At 41.9% G+C, this 26,892-nt stretch overlaps 1 protein-coding gene across 4 annotated transcripts in view; it reads right to left on the reverse strand.

The window, feature by feature from the left end:
* The window catches only part of smash (smallish), a 66,790-nt gene that overhangs the window by 12,127 nt on the left and 27,771 nt on the right, over positions 1 to 26,892 (reverse strand). For 2 of the 4 annotated variants that reach the window (XM_022840401.2, XM_022840400.2), the window contains exons 3-4: positions 25,512 to 25,724; positions 17,639 to 17,719 (exon numbers count right to left, since the gene is read on the reverse strand). In XM_022840401.2, the coding sequence (XP_022696136.1) occupies positions 17,639 to 17,719; positions 25,512 to 25,724 (294 nt within the window). Of the gene's footprint in view, positions 1 to 17,638; positions 17,720 to 18,905; positions 19,069 to 25,511; positions 25,725 to 26,892 lie in introns of those variants that run through there. The other 2 variants (XM_022840406.2, XM_022840403.2) reach the window with 2 other exon arrangements.

A 26,892-nucleotide genomic window follows, 5' to 3' on the forward strand; every position in this document is an offset into this window, starting at 1 on the left:
AAATGGTACATCAAAGACTGCCTATGTCTGTTTGTTTTTGTTTTGTTGTGAAATACCGGCGGTAGTTTTATTAGAGTGCAAACAGTCTGGACAGAAGATCACTGCTGCCACTGCTATTATCTCGACGATTACGATCGTTTTAGGTGTCGTTCGATATAGCGACGTCGTCTTTTCCAGGCCACGGACCGAGGCAGGCTTCAGTTCTTTCCTGCTGAGACGGCGTCAGTCACCGACGCGGCCCCTGCGACGCACAGCGAAACTCGTCAGACTTCGATGGTTCGTGCACACGAGTGTGTACAGGTACGTCGGTATACCTGAAGCCCAAAATGATCAAGAAAAGCAGCGGCGGCCGCTGTGGCAGTCGGACGCCATTGCCTCCGAGATGGCGGTGTGAGCGCCCAGTGTGTGTCCATGTGCGTATTCAAAGTAGCTCACGAAGCAGAATTTTACCTCGATGCTGTCTGTTTTTTCGTTTGACTTTTCTTCATTGCATCGACAAGTGAACGAACGTCGTTCGTTTTGATTTTAGCATACGTCTGTAGAATATGGTGACCCCAATGGACGCGTCTCTGTCGGTACGTTACTCGTCGGTATCTGACAAAAGTACAACGGTGGCAGGCGCATACGCTGCTGGTTTGTCGTTGTACAAATATCGGCTGTTGATTTTATGTAATCTCGTATCGGGTATATTGTACATGGAATGTGCGGCCATTTTCTATGCAGGAATGTATGTGGTCGAATGAGTTTACGTTCAGAGTGATGATGTCAGCAGTGGCGGCAAATGGAAGCGTATTCAAACGCTGCCTTCTAATTTTTTTCCTTTTCTTGTGTACGCACGGTACGTGTACGAGATCTGTATAACCACAACCCGACTTATACATCAAGGCATGTTTTTCATTGGAGTGCTACGATTACCGCTATTATATACAGCGGTCCTCCGTGTGTGTGGATGTATTTATGCCAGTAAATTGCGCGCAGGCAGAGATGACCTTTTTATTTTGGTAATGATCGCTGCAGTGCTGGAAGTGGAGATGGTGGTAAAGCCCAGAAATTGCTTTTACCCCGCTGCAAAAACAAGAACCCCTACTAGGCGCTCATTTAATTACGAGTGTGTCAGACTTCACGCATATGATTGATGCGGCCAAAAAAAAAAGAGAGTTATCATTAGCGATCATGATAGATAAAATCCTAAAAGAAAGAGGCGAATAGCAGCATGGGATATTTACTTCTACTTACGCCATGTCATGTATAACAGATAAAACCCTTATCTTAATATCAGCGTAACAAAAAACGATAACAAGAATTACTAATAGTGCGACGTGGCTAAGGTCATAACAGATTCGTAGATACGCGTAACGTAACGGGGTTCATGCATCGACTCAAGGTACATAGTGACGACAAACCAGTCGGCTACTAGAAAGGATCATGGAACGAGTTTGTTTTATAATGTTCTATATATAGATGAACGCATTAAGGATAAGCTTCTCCTCGTACGACTGTTCAGCTTTCGTTGTTAGAACTTTCGATAAAGCATGATCAGTCAATATTTACATAACGTACGTAGTAGCTTTAGAAGGTAACGTTACGCTAATCAATCGTCAGTCAAAGATAGATGTGAACGCACATCTCTTAGGGCTGTAGCCGTTGATTGCTCGCGTCTACTTTTTACTCTACATGAGGTTATCACATTATCATCGTGAGGTGACGTCCTGGAAACTGGTCTATAGTTAGTAACTTTCCGCTGGCATAGTGAGCAACCAAAAGACGAGAATAATCATCGCTAGCCAGAGCTTCACCTTGAACCGTGCTATTGACAGTATACATATTCACTTTGATATACGGTCGCCTGATTTACCGCGCTATCGATATCATCAGACTTACAGGGTTGATTATAGATCTGTTGGAAACCTCAGTACCACTGTTTTGTTCCGACGGGAGGTCGATGTGTAAGATGTGACTTAATCTGAACATACGTCCTGAAAGGTGTGCCTCTCTAATGATTTTATTATTAATGGTCGAATAGATGATCATCTATAAATATGCTAATAAGGAAAGGTAGTTATTTCTTTTAATGAGAAAATTTGAAAATTTTTTTAAAAGATTTTACCGTTCCGACCAGTGTGCATGCGGCCAATGTTTTGACAAATATTGTCCTAGCTTTGAATTCAGCTAACCACAGCTTATCTATTCCGCAGCTATAACCTAACCGCGCAGACGTTCCCGCAAAAAGATGAAATAGCTTACCCAATGACGGATCGACTAACAGATGCTTATATATTTAACACTGCACATATATATACTTATATAGATAACACTATAATAAGGGGGCCTTCCAATGACCTTAAAACTGTTGTGATTGAAAATTATCCTTGTAATAAAGGTACGCTATAATAGCATTGATCCTTTTATGTTGTACATGGCTACTTGTACAACTATAAGTTCTCTTCCGTGCGCCTTTGTTTCTTTTGAATATATCGGTTTAAGGCGATCGCACGACGTAGATATCTGTATCTGTATGTGGGCATGGAAAGGGGAACTAACAAGTTCCTTTCGGCAGACGTACAAAGTGCCGGTGCGCGCCATACAAAGGATGGGAGACATTACGTGATAACAGAATTTTTTCCCGAGAATTGTATGAACAACATACTGAAACTTGCGTGCTTGATACTCAGGTAAGGACGAAAGTATTTTAAATATGAATGGCACGAGTTGGCTTATTATTGTCCAGTAACATTTGCGCAAAGCAGAGAGAGTAAGAGTATAAAGAGTGATACGTTTTAAACTGTTTTTCCTGCCAGTTCTTTTTATTTTCTAGGGGATTGACAGCCTACTACCATCCCTATGATGTTTGTATGCCGGTAACAAACGACATTGAATGTAACGAGTGGAGACGTTTTCGAATCCAGATGGCCATTTGCATCTACAAAGTTCTACAGACGTGGTGTGGTTCATCATATCTTGCTAGCAGCACAGAGATCCTCTTTCACAGATATGCAACAAAGGACTGAACCGTATCGCTTAAGTTGCATTACGCCTATGTATATTCATGTGTGGCAAATTGCTGACCAAAGTGACTTGGTGACAAAGTCACCAAGAGAGATGCCTTCCGCGGGTAGTGGAAGATGTCATGGAATACGTGGGCATCATGTCAAGGGCGCAGAACAGCGTAATTCGGACATTTTAGCTGTCGAAAGAAAAACGTACTGTTGACGCGATCGATATTGAAAGCGAGTAAAGCATCGTAAATATTGGTAACTATCTGAGTAGCGAAATGGAAGTAACTGGGTATTTGCTAGTAACGATGATGGTGCAACAATGAATTTCTCGGACGAGCGAAACATTGCCTCTGTGTATAGCATCATCTTAGAGGCAAAGAAAAATCAGGATCCATCTGGGGGCAAATGATGGTATGACATAATGGTCAAGTTATCTAGTTTCTTGTTTACCATTAGCGTACTTTAACCCCTTCATATCAAGGGTCGACGTTCATTACCGCCTGTAGCGTTACGGTCAGATACAATAACACGCATTCCCATGCATAATTCGTTTGGACCATATACGCGTTCATTGCGGATATGGCCCGAGTGAATTTTATATTTATTTGATAATAAAAGTGCGATAAAAAAAAAAAACAAGTTTCGAACATCACTACGAAATAAGAATCACAACGTTCTCAGTGTTAGGCCACGATAAAAAATTGCTTTAATGTTTTTTCACGGAGAACAGCTTTTTTCATAGAAGGCCAACGTCTTCTCTTTTCGTACACGTTGCGTTAGCTAATCGTCATAGGAACACCAAAAATATTTCCAATCACTGGAAAAATGCGACGAAGTTTGACAAAAAAAAATGACCAATCAATTCTAGTTCTCTTTACATAACAGCTCGTATCGTTTTTAATAGCTGTGAAAAAACCAAAAAAAATATTGTCTAAACATTATGAAACATTCCACACGTTATTGGCGAGCGCACTTGTACACCTGTCACCCCTGGTGCGGCAAGTAGCTTTTTTTTTCTATCAAATAGCGAAGATATTAAGCGATACGCGTAACCGACCAAAATAAATTGGCGCAAATATACGTATCCTAACCTGGGTTTTCTTTTTCGAAGCCAGAGACATTGGCTATATGTAGAACGATGCATCTGCAGTCAGCTGCAGGCGAGCGTCATCGATACCGGGACGCGGCGAGGTCGCGTCCAACATAGACACAACCTCGTATCAACTCAACTCGTTTTTTCCTGATGATTTACGTTCATGCCGTCCCTATAACATTTCGATATGATACGATGACATTAATAGAGACAGCATGCAAGAAAGATCTGCTTGTACTTTTCGTTACCGAAAGATTCCTCTTTTTAACATTGGTGCAGAGCTCGATCACAAGCTTGGCTTAGATCCTAGACACTATCGTATAGAATAATTAGGTAAAATTCTTTTCTAGATATGGTCCATTAAGGCTAGGAGGTTATGTACGTGTTTCGTACAATGGCGCGCTGCGCGCCGTTCGTCCCCAGAAACACGAAAGGCTCTCCAGCAGCGTGTACAAACGCACTAAATAATCTGACTTTCAATTACAGATTCGCAGTTGAGTTGCTTCTGTGGACGCGTCGTGCGTCCATGTCGGACCATGGATGCCGAGTAAAATTTGTCGTATTTAAGATCTCGCGCATTTTTTCAGTCAATTCATTGGGACAAAAGAGGGGAACGGGTAGAATGAAGAAACGCGCAACGTGCACGTGCCACTGTACACATCTCACTCCTTTTGAAATCGTCGCTCAAGCGCACGTAACGAAACGGGTAGGTGGATAAATGCTTCGCCATGGGGACGCAAAAGCATGCATCTATGATAATATTTTCTTATCCATAGCCGCCTAAGGATTTTATCATAGCTAACTGTCGTTACGTTTCGTCTCGTCTCGAGTCGTCAGAGCGGCATCATACACAGATCGCATGTTTACGTGGCGCAATAGATGACAAGCGTGGCTACACGGTGGCTTCATGCCTGTCAGATTGTCTTCCCGACAAAGCTAGATAATTAAACAAATGTGTCATGTAGACAGATTTTTGTATTCACTTCTGCTGTTCGATTTGATATAGGGCTATTCTTAAGCTTCATCGGGGGAATCATAGGTTGTGTCTTCCGTCATAGGGAATCGACTCTCCATTATGGTGGGGATGTCTGAGGAGTACTTTTACAGCTCCACAAATTCGAAATATTTATTAGCAACAATAATAAAGTCAAAAAGCTCGACCTACATCATAGACGTTGAATTCGTAAACATAGTCATAATCGTCAATGAAGTCGCGGCGTTCGCGCACCATTGAGCTGATTGATTTCCGCCGTCGGGCCTGTTGTGTTTTAGGCTCTTCGATGAGAGCGCCAATGTGCAGATAATCGAATAAGAGCGACTTTGAACGTCGCATCGTTGTTTGCGACTTTGCAAACCTTCGCTCCATCTCGTTGCTGAAACGGCACAAAGACGCACGCGCGCACATTGAAGAAAGAAGAACTCCGTACACACAACACTACGAGGCATAATCCATAACTTCCCTTGTACGAGGATGAACCTCTTCGGTTATAGTCATACAGTATATCATATTCTTACGATTCAGAAATTGCATTCGTTGCGATTACCGGTGGTTAAGCCGTTATTGGGTTCCAGTCGCAGACGTGCAGTGCATCCTACACATGACAGTCTTTATGAAGATCCACTCGTGGTATCCAAATGAGGATGCACTCCCTATTGTCGAACTATCCGTCCCGACCACTAACACGATCCCCGTTAAGGGGGATTTGATTAACACATTAAATAACACAGCAAACACTCGTACTCTGACAGCATCCCCTTTCGAGAGCACAGTCGATTGACAACTCTGTCCAGTAATACTTTGTTCCGTGTTTTTGTCACTGGTAACTACTGCTGTCTGGCGAACGTGACGCGGAAACATCAACGATCGAGAGAAACATTTATTAGTACGCCAGTAACGGCAGTTCTGTTATTTTGCATGATACATGGCACCGACGGGATTGAATCATATGCAGCGCCGCAACGAATTCCGTTTCCTCCCTATTTCGGCGGTTATCGTTCCTCCCGTTTCACTGATCCACTCGATCGACAGGCTAATGTTGTCGAAGGTATCACTGTTTGTTGTTGTTGTTGTTGCTGCTCCTGCTGCCGCCGCCGCCGCCGCCGTTCGATGATGAGGTACATGAACTGGCTGTGGCAGCAACGGTCGCAGCAGGGGCAGAAGCGCTGGCTAATACGGCTGGAACCGCTATGCTAGCATATGCACTGCAGGAGACATCGGAAAGAAGGAGGCGCAGCTCACAGCGGCGCCCAAGAAAGAAAAGGTGCGCGGTGCGAAGACATAGCGCAGAAATCGAAATAAATGCTGCTAACGCAAGGCGGCGGCAGCATCAGCCACAAGAGCACCGTTACCTTCCATCATCGAGAGGAGCCAGTTGCTGCTGCTCGATGTCGATAGTTGGTGAAGCCAGCGGCTGCTCATCTCTATTCGACGACCCGACGAGCCTTACAACCGTTTCGGAGCCGTTAGCACTCTCCACTCGTTGAAGCAGACGCAGCAGCGGCGGCGGCGGCGGCGGCGGCGGCATCTGCTGTGTCAACGAGCGCCGCACATAGCAATAACGCAGCACGGCACAATATTATAGTCAGTACCAAAGACAACATGATTTCTGTTGCTAGACTTAGCGATGTATTTATAATATGTAGAGTCAATAGGTCTGCGGAACAGCACAATTATACGCTTGCTGCCCTTGCCATTAACGTTATAACCGCCGTTCGTCTGTCTATTGTTCCTATAAATGTGGTGACGGCGAACGCTTGGGAGCTCGCTTGGTGGACAATATGCACAAGGCTCGCCATCAGCGACAGGACCTCTCTGCGTTTCATAAACGCGCGTTCTGACACATAGTCAGAGAACGGTGTGCCGAGATATTGTTGTCTTTGTATGAGAGAGGATTTGGAGAGATCGAAGACGAGGTTAACGGTGCTGATCACCATCTCCAGCAGAATCTGCGGTATCACCACCCACTGGTCTGGTCGGAACCGTGAATGAGGCAATTATAGAGCCGTCAGAGGGCTTAAATAGCCACATTGTTGGGTATTCACATAAACTGGCAGCGTTTGCCACTGTCGCATTTGGCGCGTTACCGTTTGACGCTCGCTAACCTTTTCTTCTTTCAGCTTGCCGAACCCAAACATCGAGACAGCCCAGCCGATTTTATATATTTGGTGCAGTAACAGCAAAAACTGAGGGTGCTGCAAAGCCTTTGGTCTGGTAGAGGGACGTCAACAACAAAAGCCGACATAGTAGAAACGTCACAACATCGGGCCATTAACTGAGCCGTGGATTTTGTATGACAGTGTTGTTGGGTCACCGGATGCAGCAGTGGATTAATCGCGCAACAATCGACACGGATGGCTGAAGGTAATGAAACGAGTAGCACTCAAAACATTTCTATCGGTTCCTCCTGCGCTCGACGACTGCCACAGCTAACTCGAGAAAGACGGAATTTCATTACAATATGAAAAGGTTTCTCGATGGAACAGATACTCAGACACACAGAGCAAATGAACACTTTTCACTAGCTGTTTCAATACTGCACAGAAAAGGCTTATTTTTTTCTGTACCATGCATTTATCACACAGGAACATAAATCGGGCGAGAGCTACACATTTTCATTTAATGAAAGGTACCGGCAGCGATAAAAAGTACCGGAAGCTACAAAACGGGCGTTCTCGCACTACTTTCGTGCGGTGACAGTTTGTCTGCGTGCAGGCCGGCGCGGCAAGACCTACGAAACACGAGAGCGTCAGTAGCAACGGTGTGATTTCAACGTTATTACTTCAGCGGAATGAATGCTCGACATTGGAGATAAGGAGGGACAACCATTTATCTAGTTGTCTGGGAATCTGTCCTCGTCAAAGATACGCATTCCCTCTTTATTGCTCGCGTTGTTCGCTGCTACTATTAAGATCGTCTTTGTCCGGCTGCTAGCTAACTTGCTCTACTTTGGCTTCTCGACTCATCAAATTGGGTGAACCGTTTCGTAGGCGGGCGTTCAGTAGAACCCATTCGACTGCTGACCTAAAATGCCTGTCGTGAGAATCTATCTTGGGCTACCGCCAGGTGGCGTGACGTCACCGCACATGAGGGTGAGGGTATTGAATGGAGTACATTTCCTGAACTAGAACAGTATGGGTAAGGAAAAAGATTACTGCAGGCTATAAGACGGTTAGACTCAAGGCCTAAACAGCTTTTCCAGTTGCCGAATCCACGCGCTAAGTCTCATAGACGAATGATCAGACGTACGGATCGCGGCGCGCCAGTGGCTCAAAAGTCTATTTGGCTTTTTCGTTATCGCTATCCAGTGGCATCGTCTCTATTGTCGTTTGAACAAATAAATTCTAAGCTACATAATCACGTACCAAGTGATACAACTGAGCAGCCATTGTTAGTGGTAAACCCAATTATTATTTGTCTGCTAGTTCTATACGGACGAGTGTAATATACCTATATAATATATATATATATATATATAGGTAGAGCTTGACTAGGTTCGAGTAATCCTAAGTCGTATGCATTATATAGGTGGCTGAGGGTCGCTGAAATTCGACGGGTGACTGGGTCCAACGGAACTCGGGGACGCGCATCGCTACAACGCGAAAAGCTGATTTGAACATATGGGCGCTAAGAGGGCGTGCATGACACAAAGCAGCGCGTAAAATACTCTGTCAATGTGAATTTGTATTGCCTAGGTCTGTGTCCATTGGCAGACTCTCATAAGAAAATTGGGCATCCATGTAGTTGTATGTTAAAAATGTCAAATGTAGTAATATCGTACCATTATTCAACGTAGATTTTTACTTAATAATGGCAATTTATCAATAACTTTTCCAATTAGATTTTCCTGCATATCGTGTTGGTGACTTTACATAAAATAAGATACGTATGGAGGCTACCAGTTGTGGACGATAGCTGCCACAGCTGAATCTGTCGTAGAATTTCTGCTCGAACTCTGATCAGATCACCATAGCTCAGGGCTAGGTTAGAGTAACACAGGATTATGGAAGAAACAGGTAAGCCGGCCGCCCGCCCGCCCGCCCGCCCGCTTGCTACTTGTTAGCGACTTCTTAACCGGATAACGTCAGATGATGTTTAGCAAGTCATAATAATGAATTGTACAATGTCCCGTTGTCCATTCTGCTCTAAAGTCATCAAAGGGAAAATCATGAGGCATTTGCGTCTGTTTCTCACTTGTGCATAAGTCCATATAACGGATCTGTTAGTAAATGTCTAAACAGGCAAAGATCTATAGGCAAGCACCATTATGGACGCCTGGAAGGCCAAGGCACACCCCCGTTTATCCGTATCCCTATCCATCTTTCCGCTGTCTCGCTTCACCGAACGACCGGCCGCATGTCTCAATTGCAGCAGAAGCTGCTGGCCGAAATGGCAAAAACCGTCTCCCGCGGTTATTGCTGCGATTTCAGGTTAATAACAAGATTGTGGCGTCCTCTGTTCCTCTCCTGTCTGTCGTAGGTCATGCATGTAATATCAACGATCAAACAAGCACAGCTGTCGTCGGCCACCGCAGCCACAGGCCTGCTAAAGCTGCTCCATAAGCGAGTCAGACTGCGTTTGACACAAATTTTACGTGTTACCCTTTCTTTCTGACAATCCAGCTCGTAATTGTATCGGATCGCTAGTACCGTGTTAGTAAATTCACTATCTAATATGTGTACATCTATATGCACAGTACATTAGCGCCGTCGACCTACAGCCGCTGTCCTGAACTGGCCGGTAAAGAGCCGGGCAGGCAAGGAAGACGGTCAACCAGAACGCCGAAAGCCTGTCGATTTTGCCCATTTTACCATTACGTCAGGAAACGCGATACATGTTTCTGTTCCGCTAACGTTTCGCTTCTACTCGTTACTCTAAACATTATATTTGTTGATGCCACCAACAACGGTCAGAGCGTACTTAGCTGCTCTCGCACCACCGAATTTCTCACACGGACACATTACGGTTTACTGCTGGAGGCTGTTTATGCTTATGGCTATCCGGTCTAAGGGGCGTCAACGATAGCAATGATCAACACAATAACCAAAACGAAAGTATCCGATTCAGTAGAGAAGATGAGTCTTATAATGGCCTGATCAACTAGAAATAAAGACGACTACTTAGACGACGATCAGAGCAAGACCGCGCCGTACAATATCTCATTGCAAAACAATTCGATGCTTCGCACTTCGTACGCACGCTTTAAATACCGATAGGCAGGCAGGCAGTAATAAAAAAATCATCATACATCGCGCGATCCTTGCACAAAGGTATATACATTTCCCACAGCGGCTAGTAGTAAAATTAAGTACGGCAATAGTTACGGATTACAATTATTTAGTTTAAAGTATTAAATCACAGGAAATATTATCGATAACAACGTCATCTGCGCACGAGTGTAATTCAACTTAAGTTATAGCCACTTGATACTATTCAGCGGGTGACAGGGACTAGTTGGCGTGGGATTTTTGCCGAGAAAATGACACCGCAATCATAGTCAGATCTGTAGCGGTTTCTTATTGACGCCTTGTAAGATAATGCACAGGAGCGACGACCATACCTGATAACACAAGAAAAAAGCTGTCGCGACTACCGATTATTAATATTATTATTGCACGCGAGCGTTGCGAGAAGCAAATTCGAATTTTTCGCGGCATTTCAGATAAACGACAAAATAGCGGCGCGAGGAGGAGGGGATAGGCAGAATGAATGCTAATGTGTCGTACTTGTATATATATTAAAAGTGACTATATAGATGGTCTGACTAATAGACCGCAATGGATATTAGGAGCGTCCAGTTTATGCAGAACGAAAGGTGTTATAGCAGTGCGTCACAATACACCAATTACTAACAATGTTTCTCTAGGCGATTGACGGCCAGTCAGGCCCGGTTCGATGCTACACGCACAGCGTCGCGCCATACGTTCATAGATGAGTGTAGTGATTGCTTTAAATGATAACGGCAAGGCTGCACAGTGTGGAGATCAGCTAAATGGCCAACGGGGTCGGGACCCTTTTTAAAAGCATGTGGCAGGTATATGCGGCGAACGAGCTGCGCCGGTTTCTATTGCAGCACCAGCTGCTGCAGAATCGATAGCCGCATCATTTGGATAACCTTAAATAAGGAGCCATAACGAGAGATATCATTATAAAAAACTTCCATGTTTATCATCAAAGTTACAAACATTGTAGAACTATAAAACGACAATAGCGTTGTGAACTAGCGGCGTTTTGCAGCTCTGGGCTACGGGGAAGCGTCGCTATCTATCAGTAACGGAACAGAAATGTCAGATATAAAATGCACAGTCGAACAATGTCTTCAGTTGATTTTTCATAGAAAACGGTCAAAGGAAGTATAAGGAAGGGTTCGTAGCTGTTAAGGATAATAAGATCCTGATAATGCAATACGCCCCTAGTAAGGACATTACTATGAAGCTTTGTCTTTCGTGACGAAGGCGCTAGGCGCCTGCGAGGGCAGCCCGCTTGAGCTTGATGGGACTTTAGATGCCACGGCCAGGAGCTTCCGGGCGCCAACAACTAACCTTGATGACGTTCACCGCGGACGAAGGCACTTGAACAGGACAACTTAAACCGATACTTCATAACGTTGCCTATCTCGTACGAGTCGAACATAGTTGGGTTATATTAGAAGACTGACTCTGCTATTGGTGGCATTAATTTTTTAGTAGAGGGCTGAGTACTCGTATTCAAATGTCTGCTTTTTCGCCACCTTTTACTGCTAATGCTGACGCTCTGGTAACTGTGAGCACCAACCGATAGAAAGACCGTTTGATGCAATAGAATACATTGTAATTGCTTTCCTCTACGTGGCAATACATCTTATATAACGTGCGGTAGTACCCTGCTATTTACAAACAAGGACCGCTAAAGATCGATAGTACGGGTCAATGAAATGTAATGGCAGGAAAAAGTGATCTATATACTTATAGAAAATAAGAAAGAAAAACTTTTTTTTAGCATGTTTTCAATGTGTAGAAATGCGAGAGCTATAAAGACGCAAATAATTTTTCATCAGTACTTGAAGATATCTAATAATAAATATCGATGGATTTCAATAAAGAGAAGTGAAACGTGACCGGCCGCCTAACACATTACACGCATTACAAGGTAGAATCAAAACTGTGAGACTAAGAAACGTCAGCAGAATCATAATCCGTATCATTTTCATATTTTATGTGAAGTCGATATCTTATCTCATGATTCTGCTAAAACTCTGCACAAATAGCCTAGCTTTGTTAAAGTTAACTTGCCATTATAATTTTCACTGTGTGATTTAGAATTCAATATGAATATACCCTTTCAAGATATACGTAAGTAGGTGGGCAGTTGATAAGGAGTCTTCGCAAAGCGTTGAAACGGAGAGTGGGGAAGTGATCCCATTGTTTTTTAGCGCTTGCAACTGATCTAACCGACATCGCCGTACTGGTAGTGGTGCTAATTGATATCGGCCGTTACTTCATTCTGACTAACCGTCGGCTTGATCGTGTCTCGCGTCCTGTTTCTCTGGTACACCGGAAACGGCAGCAGCAGGCCATCGACAGCACCAGGGTCTTCTTACTTTTCTTGTGTTTTCAAAGGTTTTCTTTCTCGCGGCAAGAACCCCTTTCCCATCCCAGGCTATATCGGTGAGGTTACAATAGATACAGAAAGCAGTAACTTCATTTAGCCTATTTGATTCCTTCTCTTCTTGGCCTGTGCTTCCTGTACAAGGCCTATCTGTCAGCAGGAGAGTTGGTAGGCTAGCTTAAAGTACCGAAGACGCCGCGAAGCAAGGTTAACTAGTCGCGTTGACGATGCTGTTCCCGACTTTCTGCGCATGAAGCTTGAATCCAAACGCTCAAGTAACCTATTTGTAGGTCCGTGGCAATTCTCCTTCCTAACTAACGTCTAGTCGTTGTAAAGGTTTTACTTGGCCGACAGCAGGAGCTGCGCTGTGCGTCCCATCGCACAGATTGGTTCCTGTTGGGTTCGAGGTTTTTGGGGCCTTTCTACGCCCAGGACAATCGATGAACAGTCAATTCTACATCGCTGTACGCTGTACAGCTGTTCCATACACGACTTTATTTAGGCACCAAAGTCCTCCAGCCACACATATAGATAGCTACCGGCCACTGGACGAGAAAGGGCGTTATCCAACGGCACTACGTAAATGTGCGCTATCAGTCGGATACGACAGTGATCTGGCTGGCGAAGCTGAGCTGTGGTTAAGATACATGCAATGATAATATTATAATAATAATGGTATTCCGATATATCTGACTTAATTGGAATAACCGTAATTACGAACTGGAAACAATAATGTCGCTAGAATAAAACGACGAGCGCTACAAGCACTCGTTAATCAAAGAATGGTACTGATATCGAGGAAAGAAGATCTATGTAACGATTAGCTAGACATAGAAATAATGTTAAAATTATCACAACAGCTTATGCATAATAGCAATAATAATGGTGGTGCATTGATGTATACCCGATAATTGCCGTTGATGATTTTTTTGAAATACTGTGAGCTTTATTACTACCAGATCTGTCCAAGATCTTCGAACCTGCAATTGACCCTTCCATGTTGACTTGTCATTACGGATGCATAACGATATGTGTCTCTGCGTCAATGTATATACGTTTAAAAAACACACACACATTGACAAGAGACAAACACTCATACATCCGTATACGCCGTGGCGCTTCGGCAAATGAAAGCTCGCCATCTTGCCCCGTGGCTCTTTAAGAGTGTGTAGTGTTTTGATTGTTATTGGGTGGCGAACAGAACGACGCGAACGCAACATTAACATCAGTATTGTGTTTATATCATTTGTACAAGGATTCATATACACGAAGACAATGGATTTGATAGGCATTAATATTATACGTAGCGTTCGGATCCTGGGAAACGTAACCGCGCTTCAATCACGTTGCTTTAGCTCACTAGTAGAAATCCTTCCCTAGCAATTGTAGGTATGGCTTGCACGAATAGCCGAACATAACATACGCCAGATAGTTACCTATACGCAAGCAATTTATGTTATGTACAAAATAATGTTCGCTAGCTAATTGCGTAAGGGTTGCAAAAAAATAGTTAACGTCTAAAGGCCGCAGTGAAAGATACAAATATACAATACACCGTAAAGGTTCGACTTCTAAAGTACTTTCATCCTGTATGTCCATTCGTACTGTCGTCGAGAGCCTGAAATCTTCAACTGTACCTGTATTACAAAGTAGACTAAATCTAATATTTGCCGTAAGCATTCATGGAGCGTAAACAAGTACTATCTGCAGCAGAATCCAGGGGCAGAACGATATTCTATCGACAAGGTAGGAATTATTAAAGGAGCCCCAAAAATTTAGAAGCTTCCTAAACGATTCCACCCACGACAGCGAGACGTAACACCCTAAGCATTCTACCTGTTTTTAGGTATTTTTAAAAACACCGAGAGGGCAATCAAACGTCTAGCAACTAATCGGATTAACCGGTTTAAGAGATGTCTTGTTGACCGGAATTACGTATGAAGTGCCAAAAGGCATGCGAACCGCCCAGTTGAATAAACCTCGAACGCACAACCTTCTACCTTTGTAGCACAACATACAAATGAGGAATTTATTCACAGAGCAATCTGTAATTTCGTTGCTCAATTTAAAAGAGAGGTAACATACAAAGTTATACGAAATGCTTTTACGACTACGTACAATTTTAACTTACCCGTCGTTCTGCATCGTTATCAGAAGTAGCTACATTTTTATCAGATGCATTCATACCTGAATTTTTATGCATCAGCCAAGTGTTTAAACATCACAAAAATCTCATCTATTTTCTCTACAATCATCATGTGTTTTTGAGAAAAAGGACTAACAGATGCTCGGTCTAAGTAGTTTTGAAGAAAATCTTACGTCGTATCAAACTGTCCCTTTTTCCGGTCTCTACTATTTAAGGTCCGATGAACCTGTACCTCAATTCAGACTTTTCCGCCGAGATCACTACCCACTAATTTCTAACCTATGCCTCTCTTATATGCCATTCTAAAGGTCTGGCTGACCGATTAATAGTACTTTCTCTTCCTGCTAAAATGAAGTTGAAATTGTTTGGTTTCACCCTGTCGTGTACATTAGAAAACTTGAAAGGACATACAATCAGAAGTAAATTAGAACGATATATCAGCGTTTGCAGGACCCTCTTGGTGTCAGACAGGACAATCTGAGTCAATGTCGCTTGTTAGTGATTTTTTCGGCAATAAAATAAATGTTAAAGTCTCCTAGATTAAGTTTTTCTTGAAGGTGTTAGGCATACACCTAAAAAAATACACACAAAAAAATACGTCTTCACAGTAATTCGGCATATTTTAAAAGTGGATGAGGTTAGACAACAGAAATTGATCAATCCGCTTTTGAACTGATAATATAATATAATAAATAAGTTACGTCCCTAAGTCTAATTTAGCACTTCCAGTGGAATAATTCCGTACATTACGCAAAAACCCTACGCCGTAATATGAATGTAAGAAAATTATTTTGAGATTGGTCCTTACTATTAAAACAGTAAAAATAAGTTTTTTTGCAAAAGCGTATATACAAAAACAAATCCGAAAACATGCTCACACAGTAGAACTAGTCGAGACTATTGAAGAAATAATAAAAATAAATAATAAAGAAGTGTCGCCTCTGATATCTTGACTGATCAATTCAGTCGTAAATCCTCAATGGTGTATGATTTAAACTGATGTGGGATCTTATAAAAAAAAAAAATATTTCACTTAGGTTTTCTGATAACGCCACCGGGATTAGATTTACTTTTAATACGGACCTGTGTATAACTCTGAAACTTGAAACGCTAACTTTAAGCTTAGATGTTTTCGTCATTATTGTTACGCTGTTGTTCTGGCGCTTTACCTTTCGCCTTGCCATAAACTTACGCTACAAATTACATGTTCTTCATGGAGTCACCCCACGGACCACTGCACTTCTATACCGAATATTAACTTTTTAGCGTTTTTGAGACGTATATTTCTGCTTCGATGAGTGAAAATTAACGAACGCAGTAAATAATTTATAGTCTAAAACAGAATTTTTTTTTAATCGGCACTGTTTTGCTAGCCAGACCTTCACGAATGTCCACAATATAATTCCGTCGCGTTCTATACCACTTGCCCATCCTATTGTGTCAGATATTCAATTAAAACAACATTCGGTGCTTAACATATAATTGTGAGACATAGAATAGAAATGCTCGATAGGCTAACAAAGCGCACGTAACCGGCTATTTGAAGAAAGCCTAAAAGTCGTGAGATGGAGCCACCTGATCTATTAAAATGTTTGTATTGGTTGGCTAAAACTACTATATGAAATATCGTTTTTGACTTCGATTAAAAATAGCTGAGATTGTGTTTTATCCAGCTTCGTGAAAGAGAGTGTTATGGGCAGCAACCAATCACGCGGGTTGGAAGAAGAGGTTCCGGTTAACGGTTCCCTGCTTTATGTAGCTTTTTTCATCTACGAGAATTCGTCGTCGTGCCTGAGATGGTCACGTCGATCAACAGCAACAATCACAACCTAATCCGACGTAGTTAAGGACAAGCGATTAGGTATCAGTGCAACACAGAACAATACGCCTTTTAGTACGGACCTAATGGTAACAGGCGCGACCTGTGAGGATGCGATATGGTTTAGGTAGAAAGAAGAAAACCGTTTTTTTTTTTCTTAGCAGAGTCCTATACATATATTTCCGGGAAGTCGGTGTCATTTCAAATGTAAGCAGACCTGACTATATAATCAGTTAAATAAAATGTATTTATCGTTTTTATTAACGAAACTAATCGGAGATGATGAACACAAGTGGCGTATTATAAAACGGTTAGCAGTGCGCATGATTTAAATTTCCATTCACTTAATTAATTATATATAATTAATAGAAATTAAGGCATGGACGAGATAAAATAGATCTCACTACTCTAATGAGCTTGTTTTCTGTCGAAAAAATTATCGAAATGTAATCAGCGTTGGCCAACTTTTCGCTGATTCCAATCAGTGAAAACATTGGAGAGAACTGGTGCTTTCAAAAACTTATTGTACACATCCTCTTGTCCCCTACCAGGACTTCATTGTGTAAGTTAGCAATATTTTTTTTTAGCTATTCACATTTTTCAATGGAGGCTTTGCACTAATAAGTATCTTGACCTTTTGACTCTTTTGAAGCTAAATCTCTGACAAACAATATTTTTTATGAATATATTCTAACTCTGACTGAAATTACGATGTAACTTATAATTTGTTTCCTGTACCTTACCCTTATACTTGTGTTTGGGTGTATAAACAAAATCAAACACTATATTTATTGTTGAGAACGGGACACAGAGGCAAGGGACTGAAGGGCTTTAGAAACTCATCTGGGTTTCTCTTGCTAATAAATATATATATATAAACAAAGATAATATGCAAGGTTGGCATTGTTCGATTACTTTTAAAAGTGGCTGCTTTGTGGGCAATAACGGCTCGAGTTGAAGGGAAAAAAAAGTTGCGTAAAGAAGGATGAACGGAACTTACCGCCTGCCATTCCTCTTCCTCTTCTTTGACCTTTTCCTTTGTAATTTTGCTCTCTGTTGCCAGTTGGATCTGCTCGACAGCCTACGATGGTGCCCGAAGGATTCGCGGTCGTCGCCCAGTTCACGGGAGCCCATAAAAATCATCGCCAATATTCAAATGACAGCACCAAGCAAAAAGAACACAAAGGCAAAACAGAATCGTGTGTATTAATTAGTATTGAATGCACGATGCCGCAGTATGGGGGAACGTTTAATTGAGAAGAGGCTTGTGAAAGATCACATGGGCACAAGTATATTTAAAATACGATTATATTATAGTTCGACGTCTGCTATCGATATCTGAATATCGCCAGCCACAGATATATAAGGTAGACCCAAATAACTATAAAGAGTAAGGGTACTTACTCTTTATAGTAACTTTAAATATTCAGTATCTTTTAATTTATTTTATCGATTTAAGAATGTTTCTTAATGAATGATGGATTATTTATATCTCCTAAGCACCGCATCTTTTTTTTACCGCAGCATGAGCGTTCCTACGACAGCCAACTTATCAAATATTCTAAACGCACAGTAGATTTACTACTGTAGTTACTAACTAATAACTTAAATGCACATTTCGATAGGTGAATATTTACAAAGAACCCAGATCCTTAGAGCTACATCTGATGATGTCATTTTCCCAATATGCAAAAAAGTTTGAGGTTTAACTTAACATAGGGATGTGCAATCACATGCAACGTTAAGCACTATGTGCAGGACTAGCTTTCATGTCCATAATGTCATGCCTACATAACAGTTCTAGCATCGGTTACAGGCAGCGGTTAACCGGCAGACCTGTTCAAACTGGCAAGTTACGTTAAACCTGACCATAAAAGACGAGATCCTGCAAACTAGCAAAAGTATAGTTGTTTTTAGCATTTCATACCCGAAGGGCAATGGGATTTGAATGGAATATTGTCCAACATTAAATCAAAGGGACAAGTACACTGCTATCCTGTGGCTATCAATACAGAATGGAAAAGTTAATGTAATGGAAGTGTGAATACGTTGCCAAGTTGAGAATGGTACGTCGTAACATTGCTGGCACGTAAATGCTAGAGAGAAAAAAACACGCGATTGGTATTTCGTTGGGGGTCAAGGCTATCCTAGTGAACGAGTGATGAAAGCCTTTAGTTTTCGATATCAACACGGGAAAATAAGAAAATCTTGACAGATTTCTGATACTAAATATAAATCATATACTTTAAGGATACAAAGAGGCGTACCTGTATTTCATGGGTGTGCATGTCGGTGGATACTATACGCGCTCACACGGTGAGATGCATGCTATATTTGTCAAAGCTATATTTCATTAACGGGGTTAGAAAGGTTGGATAGCCTTTCAGTCTATTCAGTAGAAATTTTCGTACCGCTTGTGTACCCGTATGTTAGGGTATATGGCAAACTTTTTTTTTAACTAGTTTCTGTCCTGTTCATTTTTAGGCACGTCAACATCCGACCTGTGAATAAACAATTTTTTTTATTAAGAATTTTTTCACACAGTGCGTGGCAAACCCTTAGGCCGCATCTAGAAGCTAACATGGAAATAACATGATAGTAATATGTTTTGCTTATTCGACCCCTGTACTTGGTCGAAAGGATACGCATCCTTCGCTAATCGTCGTTGTCAGAAGCATTGCTTTGAATGTAGCTCACACCACTCAGGTTTACCGCGACAAATTATAGTCACGCTTTGATGTCATGCTCTCGAACACAGACTGCAAGCTTTTTATTTTAGGTGAATGCATCTCCCAAAAAGTCGGCGTCAAACGCCGAGATTTATAAGATACAGATTAATTCATTTTCCCGTTTTTCCAGCCCAAAACACAATGAACAAAATCAACAAATTTCTATTTGAAATCACGGGGTAACCGAAAGGACAGTTAGTCATAGGGAAGCCGATTAAGTCTAAATAGGAAAGTAGCTACATATCGAGGTACGGTTTCAAAGCGTTGCTGGCAACTGCTGTACAAAAGCTGCGATCACGCAGCAGGACTACCTCCTACACAGGGCCTTTGCCCTCTTTATTTCGTAGACCTCAAAGCTACTTAAGCTTACTAAAGCTACTTAGTACAAGTGTACATCTTCGTGTGTAGTGAGTACCCTCTCAAGTTTAATAGCCCTGAAATTTCATCTTTACCGTACACAGCAGCTTGCACGCATTACCACTTTATTGTGAGCAGATTTTTTTCCATAAGAGTTACTTCATCAATTAGGAATTATTCGTTCGAAAGGGAGCTTCTTAAGATTGTCGAGATCTGGCTTGAGAGTTCTTGAGTATTTCTCATATACTTTCTATAGCACACAAAATGAGATCAGCCGCTATGAACTATGATTACATTTTTACTTATTCTGTGGAACCTGATGGACCGGTTGACTCCTAAGCTTTCACCTCTAGAAGTTCAATATCTAACACTGATGTTATACCATTGCAACAAACAGTACCTTTTCTACTAGCATAGGAAATCTCAGGTGACCCATCCGTTACCAAACGTTGACGGGTACCAAAAGAACAGGCAACGTGTTTCGAAAAAAATGACAAGCGACAAACTGTTCGTACCCTTTGAAGCGTTAGTTAAATTTGCCACAATATCACTGTGTTTCATACAGGTCTATTCCGTAAAAATGCAGCATGTAGCATCTCATGGTCTAAGGTATCAAGCACGTCTGCATAAAGACAATAGCCGATATCAATCATAGCTTATCGGCCGACGTATGTTATTGGCGTTGTTAATGCGATATTGTGTAAAAGTTATAGGTATAAGACTTGGCTTTCATGGCAGCTATACTATACGGTTGTGAAAGTATGAACATTCACCCGCAGCAGCGACAGATGACTTTAAACTTCTTCTGCTTCTGTTTCCGTGTGCTCTGATTCTGCTAAATGTTTTTACTGCCTGTCAATGACACAAATTTTGAATGACGACTCTGTCGCTAGCAGAAACAATAACAGCTATGACCGTCACAGTCACAGTGGTAGCGGCAACGCTAATGATGATGTCGAATTAGAAGCAATCACGAGCGATGTCATTGCTTAAACGGCAGATAATTCAACGACTATCGTCAAAACAAACCACCGCCACGTTTTTTCTGGGTGGCATTTGTTCCGCTGGGGTCAACCAGAGCTTGCTACATGAACAAGTGTGGTAGTGATGGTTTCATGTAACTATACGTAGATAGAGGAGGTACAATTATGTTGCTATACTGTTGAGGTTCAAAAATTTTTCTATAGTGGCTATATCGTTCCTGTCTCCCGTACAATCATGCAGTTTGATTTCTCCATGACCGAGTTTCAGCCTTCAGCTCCTCCCGACTAGGAGGTCGACTGGCTAGCGAACGAGCAATCAAAAAAGCGGCCAATAAATAAGTTGTAAGTTTTGAATGAGCGGCACCATGCCATCATTACTGCCGCTGTTGGCGACGATACCAGCTGTAACAACTAGTTCGCTATGGCATCTTGACTTTCGTTTGCCCCCGTTTCTACGGCGCCACGATGGTTCCAGCGACAAGTGGCTGGACGGTCCAAACTGGATCGGAGAGGGGTTCGTTACCGTTAGTTTGGCAGATCAATACATGTAGCCACACACACAACCAGAGCGATACACGAGAGCGGAGTGATGACGGCTTGCCGGGCCGTATACGATAGTGCCAATGTGGGTCGAAAGCAAAGCCAACCAATCGACCAAAATGCGGGTACTGCAGGAGCAAACCAAAAGTGGGCAGCAGCACTTTACGATTGTAAATTCGGGACGATTCCTTGATGTCTGTTGCATGCATACTAACGCGCAGATACAGATCGGCACGTGTTTGCACTGCCCTGCTTGACTGGTTAGGTAAACGCCGATAAGAAGAACGCATGTGCAAAAAAAAAAAGGAAACGCAATGCTAGCTTGCGATACATAAGAGCAGTAGGCACATTTGGTATCAATCGTAATTCGTCGATGAAATTAAAAAGAAACAATGTACTGACACTGGAACCACGAACAAGTTGGCATATGGCCTCGTTTCGTCTCTGCGGAGGTAACGAGATCTATACGTTTGAGAAAATTGAAACCATACGGCTTCACGGCTGCACTATCAGAGTGGTCGAATTTGGCAGAAGTAAGGTTTCTCCTGCCTAGTCCTGGGAGGGAAATGTGTTAGATACAGGATGAACCCAATATCCTCAGGGTTCAAATTTGCCAGGGCAAGCCGTAGCTGACGCGTTTTACATACAACCTTTCACACAGGATCAAATTTGCTGAACAAGTCGATTGCAAAATTTTAGAATGTAATCTTTGTTATTGTCATCAATAACCAACATCGTCGTGCCGTAGGGAAATTACTCAGGTCTTAAGGTGTCTAGGATAGCCTGATATCAGGCGAATGGCATGATTTTTCGTTAAATCAACAGGCTTCTATGATGCAATTTCGAGCATTAGGAAGCAAAAGCGACATTTGAGTAATGGCGTCACGAAAATCCTTAGTCGCCATAAGCAAGACTGTGGGGTTCGCATATCTTGCCATCTATGTGTTGTCGTAGGTTCGTAATAACACTGGCTCCTGTAATGTGAAAATCGACAATAATAAAAAAAAAAGTAAAACATCACTAGGCCTTAGTTAAATGCTAGAAGAAATGAAGACTGCGTGAAGTCTAGACGCTTTCTCAGGGTCCCGTCATATAGAACGAAGTAACGCGAATGCTGCCGGTGACGCGCGACATGCGATCGCCATTGCGTTGTCGTCAGCATCAACGCTTAGTTTTACTGCCTGTTTCCGACCTATGGATATGCCAAACGGCGGTGAACAGTCGCTATTTCTCTAGTTTAAAGTTACTATAAGTTAATAAATATCTGTCCGTCCAATTTAGCTTGACCATATACTAGCAAACATACCCGTGGGCCCGCGAAACACCAACCCCCGTTCGGTCATAGAGTTATTATAGATCTTTAACGGCGATAGCAACTTTTCGGCTCGATTCTATTTTTCAAGGTGGTTTTATCCTGAGCTAAAGAGTAGGTCCTCTAAAGTTAATAATCAATGGGAAAAAATGTAGGTCGAACTTCCGTTTCCTACAGCCGCACAGCACTAGCCGTATGTACGGAGATTTGGACCTAATTCTAGAACGAAAATGTTGTTAAATTTTCCAAGAAAATAGTCACAGCGCAAAGGTCGATTGCCCTAAGAAGCGACAGTTTCTATACTATTGTTAGTTGACCGGCTGATTCGTTTGTGAACAACTCGGTGGCAAGTCTATTTATTGATTTAGCATCGGTCCATTTGTCGAGAAGCTCTTGACAACACCATCTGGAATCGCAACAAACATTTAAATACAAGAAAAATGCCCATACACCGAAATAAACGCGGCCTTTTTCACGGCTAATACTCTTCTTTATTATCTACTAACCAAACACATATGGGAGGTTCTCGAAGAATGCCGCTAGCGCACAAATACAGATATCGTTCAACTAATTTGAATTAAACTAATAAGGTAAATAAATTCAAATTATATCCTTTATTAAATCAGTGGTAATGCAATTTACCTCGACGTATTATCACTATCGTGCACTAACAGTCAAAGGCCTAGGGAATAAAAAATATGATTTCCAGTCGACATTTAGGAGAAAACGCCGAAAATAGGCTGTGGCCTTTCACTGATCAACCATGTAAAGAATTCTATCCAATGCTGACATAGGCTTTTCGATGGAGGTCACTCGTCTGCCAAACGCAGAGCGGGTAAACATAAATGACGCTTCATTAATAATAGGATGCGGTTTTTTGTCGGTTCCTTGAATATCCAAGCAAAACGTTCTACGGCGTGTTACCGTATCGAGCAAGTCAATAGGCAATTACTAGAAGAATAGTCATCGTATTATATTTATGTTACATTGTGAAAATGTACTGGATGCCAAAGAGCTGTCTCAATTTTTTCAACTTTGGAACGAAAGACTTACGCCGTAGATCGTCCGATCTGTTGACTCCCATGATATTTACTCAGTTAGAATGCTACACACATAGTCATTGAATTTTTCCGCCACCCTCGAAATCAATAGGCTTAAGCACAATCGTCTACCGATACAGGCTACTGAGTGATAAAATCATTTGGCCTGGCCCGATACACATGTTGTACGATCAGGCCTGGCTGGCGACGGCTGACCGACGACATTTTTGTATTGGTCTGCCAAAACAGTATTTACCGTTTTCCTAGCTAGATGTTTTTCTATTCTCAGTATAGTACTAACATAAACAGATTTGATTCCGCTACGCCGACGAGTTATTTTTTTAAAATTTTCATGGATTTTTTCTTGGTCCATCATTAAGCCTAGTACACATCTTTTCAATGATCTTTTCTCGAACATTGGAAATTCATTACGCTGACGCCTCTGCTTCCGCGATATAAAACGAAGTTTCATACGTTAAACATAACAGCGACAGCGAATTCCATAGGTCACCTGTAGGCTATATGAAATAGGTTATATCAAAAGCGTGAGTGAGTTACACACGTTCTGACTCTATCAACAGACAAACATCAGCTGTTTGTCGATTCAATGTTCTATTGACTTCTTTCGTCTCATAAAACAGACCAATGATCGTTCTTCTTCAGAAACTTCCAACACCAGGATGGATACTCAGATATTATTAATTGATACGTCACGAAACGCGTCTCTGCTTAGATGGGAAGAATCAGGTAAGGGGTCAACGTAATACATGATTCTAACTGATAATTTCGCGTCTGACGAGCTGCAACAGACGCTGCTTATCATCGCCGGCGCACCAAGCACACGTGATCAAGCAACGGAACTCGTCTGATAGATAACGTTTGAGCTAGATGTCGATTAGTTCGAACTGTTCGATCGGCGGAGCAGAACGATGCAAACATGGCAGCACGCGAGTCCTTATTTTGTCCATCGAGACGTTTCTTCATTATATCTACAGAGCCCGACGTACGTGACAGGAACGTCGCTGGCTAGGATTTAATCCAGTGAACCGTTTGCTTATTATTCGACATGAGAGAAGAATAGAAGATCTGAAACTATTGGCCATGTTAGCGTAAGCTAAAACTTTTTCGATTTGCCGTGAAAACATATACAGACAGAGAGACAGGGGAGCATGCACGCTTCGATCGAATTTTGAGAAGGATGTTTTTGCTGTGGAATGTTTCCTATTCTACATGCATAATGATATTATATTGAGTCATAGGAATGGGACTTTGGATATCGTTGCTTCACCCATAGCGGTGTGAATATTGTCAACAGGTGAGTCCAATGAAGCAACAGAAAACATGATACAGACGAAGGTCGTCTGTTTAATGATGCGATGAGGCTATGATGCTTTCGTCAAGTGGCAGCTGATTAAAACGCGTTTAGGCTTTCCGTACGTAGCCATTTTTGATATGCAGAACAACATCAATCATTTGCAGAAGACTTTTCTGAACGGAAACTTCTATCATTTCCACTCGTGGACAAAGGATGAACCAGTTTAGCACCTCACACTTACAAATCTGATCAGCTGATGAATAGTAGAGAGGCATATTATTAAAACCTTCTATTATCTGATATTACACTGCATGATATTATACAAGGAAAAAATTATTTTAACACGGCGAGCATTGTTTTCACCGTTATGCTTTGATTTGCTAAACACCCGCCGTGATACTCCCATTTGGAGACCTAAATTTACGTATTCCATATGAGATAAATATATTTCTTTAGATACCTGTTGACGCTAAATTGAAACCTTTGCCGCCTAATGATTTCTAATAAGCACTAACCTGTCACTCACCCAATAGCCCATTGATCATTTCTTATTTATTAGGTAAATGCAGAATAATTTTGCTTTAGTTCTGTTTGTACCTGTTTGCAAAGTGTTGGTAGCGGCACTTTGACGAATTGCAGAGGATCGACGGGCAGGGATTTTGAGGCGGGCGACGCCAATGTCTTAATGAGGGGCGTGGGTGGTGAGGGTGGTGATCCTAGCCCTTCGCTCCCGCTGCCACTCGATGACGAGACCCCACCTATACTCCTAACAGAGTCGTACTCGTCGCGGGCTAGCTGATAGTCAACTACCTGTCATTGTAATCACGTAACGGCCAGCGTACATCAGACCAGGATCAAGGGCAGCAGTGGCACCGAGCAAGTTGCAGCAACAGGATCGATCGCATATCGAGAGATGCAGGCCACAAAGCCAAGGACAGAAAATGAGATAGAAGGAAGAAATAGAACAAGAGAGTCGATGAGGAATAGAACAGTACACATATATGCATATATATATATATATATATATCCGTGTCATGCAAGAAGGATCTTAGTTGGTTTAGCGATTATTACATCAACTATCGTTTCCGTTCACTACAAGGCTCTACCAGCGAGGGAATAAAGAGATCAACACAACAGCATTCAATGAATATTTATTATATACAGACAATGTACGGAATATAATAAATAGTATACATTGTTGTGTTTTCGCCTGATCCCTGTTTCGTCTGATCGCCTTTACAGGTAGTCTATTTTATGCGAAAGAAACATACCGAGTCATGCAACAAACAACTCACAATTATTAACATGCTAACAGATATTCTTTACTCAACCGCCATCAATTTAGAATTTACGGTTCGCGTATCACAAAATGGAATTTTTTTACAATATACTTCAGCTTTTTGCTACGCGTGTCCTTTGTTAGGATTCGATGAAACGATAACCTTCGTGTGGGAACAAAGAAACAGTAGATAGCGCTATTAAATGAAACTATCTTTTTTATTGCCTATGTCAAATTTTTCCCATATCATACGAGCTTAACTTTAACAACCTAGGGAGCATCTCTTTATTAAAGGTAATATCATTTTTACCATATAAATAAACTGATATGAATTAGTGGAAACTAGTATAAAAGAGGGTTATGTTTGTGTTTTTTTAGCATTTTCGCAAGCTACCCTATTCAATGTGACCGATGATTGGAGTTACCGGTATTCGGCAAGCTGGTGCTCTACAAACTTAGTTACTATCAATCCATCTTCTCCAATATGTTGTGATTACCCTGTATTCATAAACAGGCGCTACGAAGACGGCAATTTCTAAGTAATGCACATGTATATATACATCCATAACGATGTATGCGCGCGTGTGTTGTGAGTGTGTGTGTGTGTGTGTGTGAGTGTGTGTGTGTGGTGTGTGTGTGTGTGTGTGTGTGTGTGTGTGTGTGTGTGTGTGTGTGTGTGTGTGTGTGTGTGTGTGTGTG

This window comes from Varroa jacobsoni, unplaced genomic scaffold (assembly GCF_002532875.2).
Source record: "Varroa jacobsoni isolate VJ856 unplaced genomic scaffold, vjacob_1.0 scaffold_860, whole genome shotgun sequence".
Lineage (NCBI taxonomy): Eukaryota > Metazoa > Arthropoda > Arachnida > Mesostigmata > Varroidae > Varroa > Varroa jacobsoni.